Raw genomic sequence first — 13,984 nt, 5'->3', positions numbered from 1 at the left:
TCACTTACTGCAGCTGATTCATGAGTACAAATTTGCATTACAAACATTTCCCTTCATACTACTGACATAATAATAACATCTGAACCCTAGTTGAGAACTGCACCTTAATTTTTAACTGCTTATCTTCCTTTGAAAATTAAAAAAATTTCATGGTAATTCAAGCCCCTTTTTTTCAATTACCCACTGAAAAGGAATAAAAATGGAATTTTGGTTCACAGCACAGTTACACAGAGCCAGATGGACAGTCCATGCATTTACTCTGACCTTTGCAGTGTAGTGAAGAAGGACGTTAGCAGGCAGGTCGGCCATGTCAGACTCTTGAAATTTCCAAGGGCTTAAACAGTTTGGACCTGAAAATTATTTATACACATATACACACATATATCACTGAATATATATGGCCTCCCCAGTTCTGTGTAATCAAAAAAAATTTTAATTAAGCTGTTTCAAGCTTCTCACATTAACAGTTGAATACACTAGCCAAAATGTACTTTATTTTTATATCACCTCCAATTCATAAACACCAAGAAAAGTTGGGGGAGAGGGTAGATCAATCTCTACTACAAAAAGGAATTTTATTTAGCGTTAAGAAATGAATATAGGAGTTCCTGTCATGGCACAGTGGTTAACGAATCTGACTAGGAACCATGAGGTTGTGGGTTCCACCCCTGGCCTTGCTCAGTGGGTTAAGGATCCAGTGTTGCTGTGAGCTGTGGTGTAGGTTGCAGACGCGGCTCGGATCCCACGTTGCTGTGGCTCTGGTGTAGGTCGGTGGCTACAGCTCTGATTAGACCCCTAGCCTGGGAACCTCCATATGCCACGAGAGCGGCCCAAGAAATGGCAAAAAGACAAAAAAAAAAAAAAAAAAAAAGTGAATATAAAATATAACAAAGTTTACATATTAATTTATGTAATGTAAGCCAACTGAATCAATAATGTGAATAGCTATCACAGAAATGGAATAGCAAATAAGTAGGAAAAAATTATTAACTACTAAAATAAGCAAAGAAGAGTTCCTGTTGTGGTACAGTGGAAACAAATCCGACTAGGAACCGTGAGGTTGCAGGTTCCATCCCTGGCCTCGCTCAGTTAAGGATCTGGCGTTGCCATTAGCTGTGGTGTAGGTCATAAACGGGGCTTGGATGTGGTATTGCTGCGGCTGTGGCTGTGGCATCGGCCAGGAGCTATAGCTCTGATTTGACCCCTAGCCTGGGAACCTCCATATGCCTCGAGTTGCAGCCCTAAAAAGCAAAAATAAATAAATAAATAAATAAATAAATAAATAAGCAAAGAAATACAAATTAAAATAAAGTTCCATTTTACATCAAAAAATTGGAGGAAGCAGTGCTGACCATCCCATCTTAATGAGGCTGTGGTGAGTCTGGTATACTTATGTGTTACTGGTAGGTACTGTCAATTGGTATATCCCTATGGAAATGGATTAATATGTATGGAGAACCATGAAAATAGTCATACACTTTGAATATTTATCCTGGGAATTTATCATACACAAATCCATCATTAGCCAAAAAAAAAAAAAAAACTGGGTAAAATAGTTCATCATATTTAATATCTGAAGTTTATCACTATTAAAAATTATAAATAACCTAAGTCAATCACACATTATGAATCCAATGAAATATTATGTAGCCATTAAAAATTACTATGGATACCATATAACAAATAATTATTATTTATAAGAGTAGAATTTTAAATAGGAAAAACTGTAAGAACAAAGGCCAAATTATATAGTTATAAAGGCTACACCAAATGATTTATTATTAACTTGGAATTTGTCTAGATTAAAGATCAACTGTGAATACTTTGGTGAGTTTTAAAGTAATGACAATGTTCTAATATAATCTTAGAAAGTCTAGAGACAAACGTCCTACAAGAAAAAATTAAAATTAAAAAATAAATAAATAAACTGTGAAAGTCTGGACAAAGACATTCATCTCAAAACTCCATGTAATCTAAAATTAGACATTATGACCAATACTAAGCTAATTTGTAGAGTTAATATACATAACCACTTAGAGACTTAATTCTTGAACATTCCACTAAAATATAGTTTTGAAAATAATTATGATCCAACAACACACCAGCGTTTATCTTTAAAATCAGAGCCAAAAGTAAAAGTCAAAACAAAAACAGCTGGTAATTTATCCAAGGACTCCTAATTCTAACGCTGTCATGAAATTTTAAGATACATTAATATATATAAATTATAAAAATGACAAGTTTTGAGTAAGACTGCTATGGTTTTAGAATCAGGCAGTTGTGTGATTTCTTACAAAAACAGGCTTATATTTGTTTCATCAATGCATTAAAATTATCAAGAGTATCAGCACTATTATAGATTGAATTGTGTACCCTCCTCCCAAAATTCCTGTGTTGAAGCTCTTACCTCCAATGTGACTGTGTTTGGAGATAGGGCGTGTAAGAGGTAATTAAGGCTAAATGACATCGTAAGAGCCAGGCCCTAATTCACTTTATAAGAAGAGGAAAAGAAAGCAGATCTCTCTCTCTCTCTGCACACACAGAGGATATACTCCATGTGAGGATACAGCAAGAAGGCAGCCATCTACAAGCCAGGAATAGAGGCTTCACTAGAAACCAAACCTGATAGGAACTTGAGCTAAATTCTGGCTTCCAAAACTGTAGAAAATGTTTAAGCCATTGAGTCTGTGGTGTTGTGTTATGGTGGTCCTAACAGACTAACACAGGTAGAATTACAGTGATACCTAAAATATTTCTGAAAGGTTTGCTTTATTTATGCCTTATATCAAAACAGTATACTGTACTATAATTAATTATAATGTACAATATACTTGAAAGTTGTTGAGAGTAAATCTTTTTTTTTTTGTTTTTTGTTTTGTCTTTTTGCCTTTTCTAGGGCTGCTCCTGCAGCATATGGAGGTTCCCAGGCTAAGGGTCTAATCAGAGCTGTAGCTGCTGGCCTATGGCAGAGCCACAGCAACGCGGGATCCGAGCAGTGTCTGCAACCTACACCACAGCTCACAGCAACACCGGATCCTTAACCCACTGAGCAAGGCCAGGGATCGAACCCTCAACCTCATGGTTCCTAGTCGGATTCGCTAACCACTGGGCCACGACGGGAACTCCAAGAGTAAATCTTAAATGTTATCAACATACATTACAAAATGGTAATTACAGGTGTGGACAGATGTTTAAACTAACTTTATTATGGAAATCATTTTGCAGTGTAACCATGTATCATATAAGCACACTGCACACCTTAAGCTTATAGACGCTACATGTCAATATCCCAATAAAGCCAAGGAGAGTAAGAGTATGGTATGTGGTGGGCTGCTTCTTCTCTTTCAGCTCAATTAAAACGAATACTGTTGACACTTGAACATGGGTTTGAGCTGTATAGGTCCACTCATACACAGATTTTTTTCAATAGTGAATACTCCAGTGCTACAATCTGCAAATGCAGAACCACACATACAAAGAACTGCAAATATATGGAGGACCAACTATTAGTTATGTGTGGATTTCTGACTGCATGAAGAGTCGGCACCCTTAATCCTCAAATTCTTCAATGGCCAACAGTACATTCTTCAGAATATATACAGGCACAGAAAAAACTAGGTTTAAGTAAACAGTATGATGGTACATGCTCACCTGCTAGGTATAATGCCTTCACCTGAGGAGGCTGGAGTGCTTCAGAGAAGATGATAACAGACCCTAGCTGACCCTCCAGAGATGTGGGACAGCCCCATTCACTGTCTTGGGTTCCAGCTGATATCAATTTGGTAATCAATTTTGATTTTTCAACTGTTCCTCCCCAGGAGGCTGATGACAAAATTCCACCAAATGAGGTCCGATGAGGAGTAATGGGAGAAGAAAAAGGTGGGTCTGGGATTTGAGATGGTGGAGGAGTGGTGGTTCTTTGCCCAGCTGAACCAATGCAGCAAGAAATAAAAGGCTAAAAATTAAGAAACAAACAAACATAAAAAAACTACACATTTTAATTAAATGTCTATCCTATTTAAATGAAACAGTACATAAAATTAAGCAATATACTGAAATCAAACTAAAAGTTTTATTTTTAATATAATAAAATAATGCGGGCACATGTGTATACATATAAGACAACATTTCAGACCTGCTGGATTTGGATGCACTATTTTAATTCACTTTATACCCTTTTGTAAATTCTGTATTTTTAATGAGTGTATTTTTTTAATATTTTTTAAAAATTTACTATATTCTAAAATAGAGAAAGCAGGAGTTCCCTTCATGGTTCAGCAGAAACAGATCTGACTAGCATCCATGAGGATGCAGGTTCGATTCCCTGGCCTCGATCAGTGGGTTAAGGATTCGTGTCACCATGAGCTGTGGTGTAGGTCACAGATGCAGCTTGGATGTGGTATTGCTGTGGCTGTGGCGTAGGCCAGCAGCTACAGCTCTGATTCGACCCCTAGCCTGGGAACTCCATAGACCATGACTGTGGCCCTAAAAAGAAAAAAAAAAGGAAAAAAAATTAAAAATAAAATAAAGCCACTTTTCTCCTTTGAAATTTATAAACATAAATTTACACTTCAGTATAATAATGCTAATTACAGGTTATCCTGAAGTGATCACAGAGATTAAACAGCAACAAGAAATTACTGGAATCCTAGAAGGACTTGGGAAATAATTAGTCCATTCCATTATCTTCAGAAAAAGCCCTTTCAGGAGTTCCCGTCGTGGCTCAGTGGTTAGCAAATCTGACTAGGAACCATGAGGTGGTGGGTTCGATTCCTGGCCTTGCTCAGTGGGTTAAGGATCTGGCGTTGCAGTGAGCTATGGTGTAGGTTGCAGACGCGGCTGAGATCTGGCGCTGCTGTGGCTGTGGTGTAGGCCCGTGGCTACAGCTCCGACTGGACCCCTAGCCTGGGACCCTCCATATGCCTTGGGTACAGCCCTAGAAAAGACAAAAAAAAAAAATACAGGTTCATCTGGAGTTCCCAGAATCTGACTAGTATCCATGAGGATGCGGCCTCGCTCAGTGGATTAAGGATCCCGCAATGCTGTGAGCTGTGGTGTGGGTCACTGTGGCAGCTCAGATCCTGTGTTGCTATGGCTGTGGCGAAGGATGGCAGCTATTGCTCTGATTCAACCTCTAGACTGGGAACTTCCACACGCCTTGGATGTGCCCTAAAAAAGAAAGAAAGTAAGACAGAAAGAAAAAGCCCTTTCAAAAATATCCAAAAATTCTGAAAGAACTTTTTACACTTATGTTCTTTAAGAATCACCTCAGTAAATAAGTTCTATTTTATACCTAACTACAATGTAGCGATTTAAGGTTCCTACATTATTGTTTCAAATTGAATGAAAAATTCAATGATGGAAAAAAGTCTACCGTAACAGTCTCTTTCATACACTTGGATAGCTTTAATAAATGACCCTTTGCCCTGTTTTTGTTCTATTCAGTTTCCTTGGCTTTCCTGTTATGAATCTTTTTTTTCAAAGCCTTTAATTATATTTGCTTCTTCCTTGAGCTGTTTTTCTTTATGTTTTATCTGACTTCATCTAATGATGACAGGCTAACAGAATTAAATATTAACTTAACAGACTGTAGTATGTAGAAAACAAAATTTATAGGAACATACTTTGAAGAAACAAAACTTTATACATTAAAGTGAAAAATTTTCAAGAGTTCTCAATCTACTGGTCCCATAAAGAGTAGGTTAGATATGCTTACTTCATTCATGGCAGGAAATCTAAGAGGGGCATAGACCTTCTGCTGTCCATTGTCATAGATATAGACAAGGCTCTGACCAAAGGGCCTTTTCCCAGGCATGTGAACAATGGTTATGTTGTGCTGGTAAAGTAAAATATATATTTTAAAAGGTAAAAATTACATTAAGGTTATGGAATGACAAATGTTTCACAGTATTACTATATAACTAGTTTGTATGAACAGTAGAACAATAAGTTTAAGCATACTAAATGCTGATCAAAATGATGTTCTTAAATAACATTTTTATAGCACTGTAAAAGCACTTCTAACTATCCAGAAAATTTACACACAGTTGTAACATAGTATTTTTTCTGCATTTTCCAAGTCTATGCATATTCTTTAGGATCAAATTTTCTGAGAAGCATTTTATTTTTTAAGAAAAGCAACAGAAATGCACTGTTATTAACAATTTCTGTTCTCATTTTAAATTGAAATTTAAGTATCAAATTTGACTCCAGAAAACTTGAAAGAAATCATAATATTTCACTTCAATTTTTAGTAGAAAAATGATAACTGCTAAAATGACAATTATGATGTTAAATGGTATTAACTTCATAGGCAAACTTCAACATGAATGGAACTTTGACTTATTAAAATCAATTGACTATCAAAAGGCTGATAACACATCTGATGTACACGTACCAAATATGTGTTTTTTAACAGAAAGAACAGAGGTTAAATGGGATGCCCTAAAACCTTACCCAGAGGGAATCACAGAAACTGTGGTCAGGAAGCATAACTGTTGCATATTCTCTTTTCGTGCACACTGCCACAACCAACGTACCTGAATGGGTAATAAAAGCTTCAAAACCCATGCCACTTCCTGTGAAAAAGCTAACAAAAAAATATATCATCAGAACTTTTGAAGTTAGTTGTACAGTTTTATTATCACTGGAACACACAAAACTATAACTTCATCCTGAGTATCTGCATCCGACACACGGTGGCTTACATTCTATTGACACACAACATCAACACAAAGATGATTTTCAAATCTTTTTTGGGAGTTCCCACTGTGGTGCAGTAAAGATCTGGTGTTGTCTCTGCAGCAGCCTGAGTTCACTCCCCGGCCTTGAGCAATGGGAAAAGAATCTGGTGTTGCTGCAGCTGTGGTGCAGGTCCCAGCTGCAGCTCAGATTCAGACCCTGGCCCAAGAACTTCCATATGCCTTGGGAGTGGCCAAACAAAAAATCTTTTCTGGGCATAAATGTTTTAATAAGTTATAAATGGTAGCCTTACAAGCAGAATGCCATTAGCAAACAATGTCAAAACTATAAACTTTCAAATATTCAAAATCTTCCAAATAAGACTTAGAAAGCATGAATAAAAGTCTTAAAAAACCACAAGTGATATTAAAAATTATAATTACTGAAGAAACTAAGTTTGTATACACATAGGTTTCCTGCTCCGTCATATAAATATATAGTAGCATCATCAATAGAACAGAGAAATCACCATCCATTTTCAACTTTACTATTCCTTTTTTCTCCACTCTTACAATAAATAATTTTGAGAAGGAACTTTGTTTCCAAATTAGCTTCAGAACCTAACTAGGAAAATATCTGAGATATACAATTATTATTATGAAATCAACAAGCACTTTTTAACTGTATACACCCTAAGGAGGAGATGCTTCAGACAAACTGCTGTACATTTAAAAAGTAGATGTTTAGATTCCTACTGTAGTGCAGTGGGACTGGCAGTGTCACTGCAGAACCAGGACTCAGGTTCGATCCCTGGGCTGGGCATAGTGGGCTAAAGGATCTGGCATTGCTGCAGCTGAAGCATAGGTTTTAACTATGGCTTGGATCTGATCCCTAGCCTGGGAACTCCATATGCAGTGGGATGGCCAAAAAAGAGAAAGAAAGAAAGAAAGAAAAAAGAAAGAAAAGTAAAAAAAGAAAGAAAAAACAAAGTAGATGCTTAGAAAAGCAGTTTCCTGTTTAAGTATCACGGCATATATTATTACGACAGTATTCATTTTAGTCCATGACTTGTACCAGTACCTGTACAATTGTTTTCTTTTTCCTCCTTTGTTAGCACTGCCAAGAGTCAACTGATCCTGATCCAAGCAAAACCATGCATTGAAAGAAAAGGCAGATCCTGGCCATTTCTGTATGGAAGGCACAGAAATTCCTGCCATACTATGTGACAAATTAAAATATTGTAGTGCACTCTCTAGACTTTGTTTTCGGGCCATTGTCAGGATTGCTCGAGTTACAGGAGTGATATAAGGGTGAATATACTCAGGTTCATCCACTCTCAGCAATCTCAGTAGTTGACGGATTTCTTCTGAGCTCACTGATTGACTCCCCAAGGAACCATGGAGTGCAATCAAGTTCTCAGCACAAGTTCGATGGAGGGAAGAATGGGAATCAAGAGTTTCAATGATTCTAATTCCCATGTTTGCATTGACACAAGTTGTTCGACTCTGCCTATTAATACAACAAATTCTTTTCAGCCAATCAGAGATGAAGATTTGTAGGTCATGGGATTCTATCTCTGGAAGCCACTGGATAAGAAGCAAGAGAGGCTGGACATTACTAATGCCCAAAATCCCAACTGAAGTGTGGTCACCCTCTACAGCCTGGAAAGCAATATGAAAGACAAGAGGTTAGTTATTATCTTTGACATGAAAATAATGGACCTTCTTTTAATAAAGCTAAGAAACTCACCATATTCATAAGTTCTTTAAGCAATTCCAGTGGTGGCTGACCCAGGGATTTTAATACTTCAAACATATGCGTATAACCTATTCTTTCTTTAAATACTTCCTAGGGGAGAAGAAATCAATACATGGAAGCACAGTCTCAAACACTGGATTTGTTAGAATATTAAAAAATGTTGAATAATACCAATGTAAATTAATTAATAATAATATTAAAAAGATTGTGAATTCAATATTTCTATTTTATTTATTTATTTATTTATTTATTTTGTCTTTTTTTTTGTCTTTTTTTGTCTTTTTTGTTGTTGTTGTTGTTGTTATTGTTGCTATTTCTTGGGCCGCTCCCGCGGCATATGGAGGTTCCCAGGCTAGGGGTTGAATCGGAGCTGTAGCCACTGGCCTACGCCAGAGCCACAGCAACGCGGGATCCGAGCCGCGTCTGCAACCTACACCACAGCTCACGGCAACGCCGGATCGTTAACCCACTGAACAAGGGCAGGGACCGAACCCGCAACCTCATGGTTCCTAGTCGGATTCGTTAACCACTGCGCCACGACGGGAACTCCCAATATTTCTATTTTATAAAGTCTGATGTCTTCATCTGAAATAGATTCCATAGACCTTCTGGAATACAACGCTACAATAACATACCAAAATGTAAAACAAATGGAATTAGCATAAATTGTACATCATAAAATTATTATTTTTCTTTACTTGATTTGTTATTAGTATAGTATTACTTGAAACAAAAATGGAGAAAAAATGAGACTTTGGGGATAAAAGGAGTCAAGCAGCCTCAAAGGACAAGATTAAAGACTCCTAGAAAAAAAAAATTAAAAAGGGAGTTTCTATTGCGGCTCAGTGGTAGCGAACCTGACCAGTATCCATGAGGATGCGGATTCAATCCCTGGCCTCACTCAGGTTAAGGATCCGGTGATGCCATGAGCTGTGGTGTAGGTCGCAGATGCAGCAGCTTGGGTCTTGCATTGCTGTGGCTGTGGTGTAGGCCAGCAGCTGCAGCTCCGACTGTACCCTTAGCCTGGGAACTTCCATAGCCCGTGGGTGTGGCCCTAAAAAGCAAAAACAAAAACAAAAACAAAAAGACTCCTGGCAATTTTTCAGTGGCCTGAAAAAAACTGGGTACGGTTTTCTTTTTGTTCTTCGTATTTAAATGGTCTGGATTATCTGGACCATTTAAGTTCAACTTGGTAAGCTTTAAGTCACATGTATTTTTGAACAAGTGGGCACTCAAAGCCATAAAAATAAACTATAAAGACAACCAAAAAAAACCTAGCAATATAATTTGGTCCAATAAGTGAAGCAAAAATACATGCATTCATAATAAAATCAAAAGATTTAAATAAAACAAGTATGATTAGTTGTTCTAGGGAAGGGAATTAGTTGGCTATAGGCCAGGAATAGGAAGAAAATCTTTTTTCAAAGCCATTTCAAAAGACAATCTTTCAAATTTTAAATCATGCAAGGCATTACATAATTTAAAAAAATTATACTTAGAAAAGACACGGACATCATTTCAGGTTTGAATTTCATGAAAGAGTATAGGCAATCCATTATATTCATAAACCAATTACTTAAAACTTTAAATAATTTTTTCCTTAAGAAACTATTTCAAATGGAGATTAGATTCCTGTGCCAGCCTGTTATAGTTACAAAAGCCTATTCACGAGGAATCTAACCATGAGTTATATATAGCAATATTTATAGGGCAAAGTTAGTCTCCTAACAAAGACCAATGGAAAGTAAGAAATACAACTGAAGGGATGGCTTAGGGAACAAGGAATAATTCATTCATTTCTGATACTAAAAAGTAAGGCAAGAAATATATTAGAGGTAGTGGATAAAAAGGTAAAATGATAAAAATAACAATAGACACTTATTAAGCATTTATCATGTGCCTGACACTATGCACTATGCTTTCCATTTTCAACAGATGATGTCACTAATCCTTAAAAGTACTCAGTGGAAAAACTACGAGCACAAAATCAGCAAAAGTGGACTGCAGAGTAGAGTCAGTGGTGGTGAATGAAAAGGGAAAGAAAATCCTGAGGGTTAGTGACTACAAACAAAGAAGGAGAATTTCCGAGATCATCTGGAAAAACAAGTCCCAAATTGATAGCACTGTCACATGTGGAAAATGTTGATTCTAGGCAATCAAAAACTGACCAAATAGCAAAAGAGTAATTATTTTATTAACAAAGAAAAAATATGCTATAAAATTTAATTCTTTAACTGTACTAACCAAATAAATCACTTAAAATGATCATTTCAACACCAGTTCTCTTTCCATTCATTGACTATTGATGTAAATCCGTACAGCTTGCAGTCAGTCATCAATGTTTTAATCCCAAAGCAGTGCCCACAGGTATTTAAATTATCAGCAAAGTGATTTCTGAGCTATTTTGTGAACTATTTCATTTCATGGGTGAAACCATATGTATTATATACTTTCACATATTACTTTGGGAGTTATATAGTAAAAACTGGTACATCTGGTACATTTTACAGGTTGAGGACATATGTTTTACCTTAGCAGCTGGAGATTTGTTCATTACTGCTGTCAAAGCCTGAATTGCTGACACAGCCAAACAATCCAACTGTCCCTGAAACACCTACGAGAGGGAAAAAAAGTGAAAAATTAACAGTTGTGTTCAAGATTCTTATTTTAAACAAGGAAACCTTTGTTCTGAAAACCTGAAAAAAATATTATTTAACATGCAATACATTCCTCTTCTAATGAAATGGATTTCTGAAACACTAAAACCTGTAAGAAAAGTTACATACTGGACAGAAAATAAGCCATGTATCAAGAAGGAAAAGGTTACATTCACTCATTACATTAAAATGCTTTGGGGGGAAAATCAAGCTTAATACATGCTTTTTATAAGTAATGGACAATCTCAAGAGGAAGGGAGGGAGGGTTAGCATTGGAAATTCTTAGATGTTTTAATTTTCCTTCAAAGATATACTTGATACTTCCTAGGTTAAAATTTCATTAGCGGGTATAATAAGAAGTCTAAAATAGTCTTGCCTACTTAGTTTCCAAATCCTGTATGATAAATGAAATGGTATCTGCAAACACCAATCAATCACACTTGCAAACAATAACGTACTTTTACTAAATAACGTATTTTTACTAAATACTAAAATACATCTATTTTTACTAAAAAATCACACTTGCAAACAATAACATTTTTACTAAATAACGTATTTTTACTAAGTACTAAAATACATCTATTTTTACTAAAAAATGCACAATTTGAGGCAGAAAATGAAATACGTATCTACAATCATTGTTATGTTTTTAAGGCGGCAACTTTACTGCCAAAAGCTGTAAGAAAAAATAAATACCAGCTCCATTTTGTCTATTTCTGTTTAAGCTTCATCATTAAGAAAAGATGTGTTCAATTTTAGGGCAGTGCATTCATAGCAAAAAAAACAAAAACAAACTAGATAATCAACAATACAAAAAAAATTGAACATGGATGTTCATCATGTATCATGAGACCTAGTCAACCATGAAAGCAGGGCATCAGGACTAGACAGTTGTAAAAGTTACCAGTTCCGAAAATCTGCTTTCGGGAATATATTACTATTACTTGTCACCCCACAGACAGGATTCTCTTTCCCTCCCACTAAAAATGATGTGAGTAAAGGGTGACTGATTAGATCTTTGTCATTTTAAACTAAACTCTACCACTTTCAGGTAAGTTATTTAGATGGTATCTTGGTTTATGTTGATGTTTGTTTATTAAACATAAACACATTACATGTGTAATAAACATAGTATCATATGCATTAAACATTCTGCATACAGAATTTCATACAAACAAGAACTTTTCTAGACTTTATCAAAGAAGACTAGATATTACAGTACCTACAGTTATAATGTTTTATGAATCTACATAAGAAGACTTTAACAGAGACTAACGCTTATAGAGAAACCTATAACGGTACTCTGTAATTGATATTTCACATCCAGAATAGAAAATAACAGATTATCATGTCTCTTTTTATACCACAGCTCTAATTAACCACCAGACAGTAAGATAATGTTAAGACTTCATGTAAGCTCTCTCATAACCATTTTGGGAAAGACAAATAATTTTTATAGGTAGTTTTTTCCAAACTAAATTACCTAGTATATTGTGAAAAGCAAGATAAATTCCATATTTCTGCCTTATACCCACGTAGAATTGAATTTTTAGAAAAGAAAAAAGTTAAATTTTATGCTAAACAAAGACTTAAAGAGTTCGGCATCTTCTTCCCTTCCTCCAAGATTTGGGTTGTCCATTGAATTATAATCATTATTTGTCAACAAGAAGCAAAGAATCAAGATATTAAAACTGATCGTACATATTCACAAACAAAGCCTAAGATCCCAAACACCACAATGCTTAGAAAAAGAAGTCCCCAAAATATGGAGTCACTGTCAAGTGGACAGCATTGAAACTGGGATCCCATTCCTGTACTTCTATCTCCTCAAACTGGAAAAAACACACACATACATAGATGGAATACTATTGGTCATTTATATCACTCGCCAAGATTTCAATATATTTATCTTTTAGATTCAAGCAATTGCTATTTTAAAATTTTTGAACAACTTTCAATTGTTTAAAACAGTTAGTGAAGAATAAGAATAGATAATGTCTGTACTTTATGACATAAGAAGAAAAGTACAGGAATAGGTGCTCCCATTGACTGATTTTGGACTTCAGCTGAAACAAGATGCAGGCTTTGTAGATACCTGGTCCTCATTCATTTCTGTCAGTAATTTGTTGGCAAGGTCTTTCTCGTTCTTGTCTGCCACCTTATTGTTAGCATTTAAAAATAGCTGTTAAAAACAGAGACAAGAATAATGGAGAAAGAACATTAAATTGTTACCTATAAGCACAGGTGAAGCTTAAATGGAATTCCATGTCTCTTGAAAATAAATCCAAGAATCCACTCATGAAGTATACCACTGTTAAACTGATAATTAACTATTCACTTTTTGGGTTACTAACATTAGTTCATATATTATACAATTAATTATTATTTATTTCTCTCTTGCAACTCAAAGTTACTAAAATAAGAAACAACAGCAATAATTAATTAGCATGAATACTTAGTTAATATTCCTAAATTCTTAAAGAATCAGCAGGGAATGATTCACAGAAAAGAAGGAAATTGTGGAGTTCCCATCATGGCACAGTGGAAACAAATCCGACTAGGAACCATGAGGTTGCGGGTTCGATCCCTGGCCTTGTTCAGTGGTTAAGGATCCAGCGTTGCCATGAGCTGTGGTGTAGGTCGCAGACACAGCTTGGATCTGGCATTGCTGTGGCTCTGGCGTAGGCCAGCAGCAACAGCTCTGATTAGATCCCTAGCCCGGGAATCTCCATATGCCATGGGTGAGGTCTAAAAAGACAAAAAAAAAGGAAATTGCTATTGAGACAAACTAAAGATACTGTAGTAAATAATGTATAGTAAGGGTTCTACACCAAATAGCATTTATGAAATGCTATTCAATTAACTATAAAACAGGGTCTTTCTGGAAA

At 35.8% G+C, this 13,984-nt stretch overlaps 1 protein-coding gene across 7 annotated transcripts in view; it reads right to left on the bottom strand.

Moving 5' to 3' along the window:
• NBEAL1 (neurobeachin like 1) overlaps positions 1-13,984 on the bottom strand; it is a 170,684-nt gene that overhangs the window by 91,028 nt on the left and 65,672 nt on the right. For 5 of the 7 annotated variants that reach the window (XM_021075105.1, XM_021075106.1, XM_021075110.1 and 2 more), the window contains 8 exons: positions 13,192-13,278; positions 10,970-11,053; positions 8,431-8,529; positions 7,762-8,342; positions 6,457-6,589; positions 5,717-5,836; positions 3,652-3,955; positions 265-350 (listed from right to left, as the gene is read on the bottom strand). In XM_021075105.1, the coding sequence (XP_020930764.1) occupies positions 265-350; positions 3,652-3,955; positions 5,717-5,836; positions 6,457-6,589; positions 7,762-8,342; positions 8,431-8,529; positions 10,970-11,053; positions 13,192-13,278 (1,494 nt within the window). The remainder of the gene's footprint in view (positions 1-264; positions 351-3,651; positions 3,956-5,716; positions 5,837-6,456; positions 6,590-7,761; positions 8,343-8,430; positions 8,530-10,969; positions 11,054-13,191; positions 13,279-13,984) is intronic. The other 2 variants (XM_021075109.1, XM_021075108.1) reach the window with 1 other exon arrangement.

The sequence above is a fragment of the Sus scrofa genome, chromosome 15 (genome assembly GCF_000003025.6).
Source record: "Sus scrofa isolate TJ Tabasco breed Duroc chromosome 15, Sscrofa11.1, whole genome shotgun sequence".
NCBI lineage: Eukaryota > Metazoa > Chordata > Mammalia > Artiodactyla > Suidae > Sus > Sus scrofa.
Note: the sequence above shows the minus strand (reverse complement) of the source record. Positions and strands in the feature narration are given on the sequence as shown.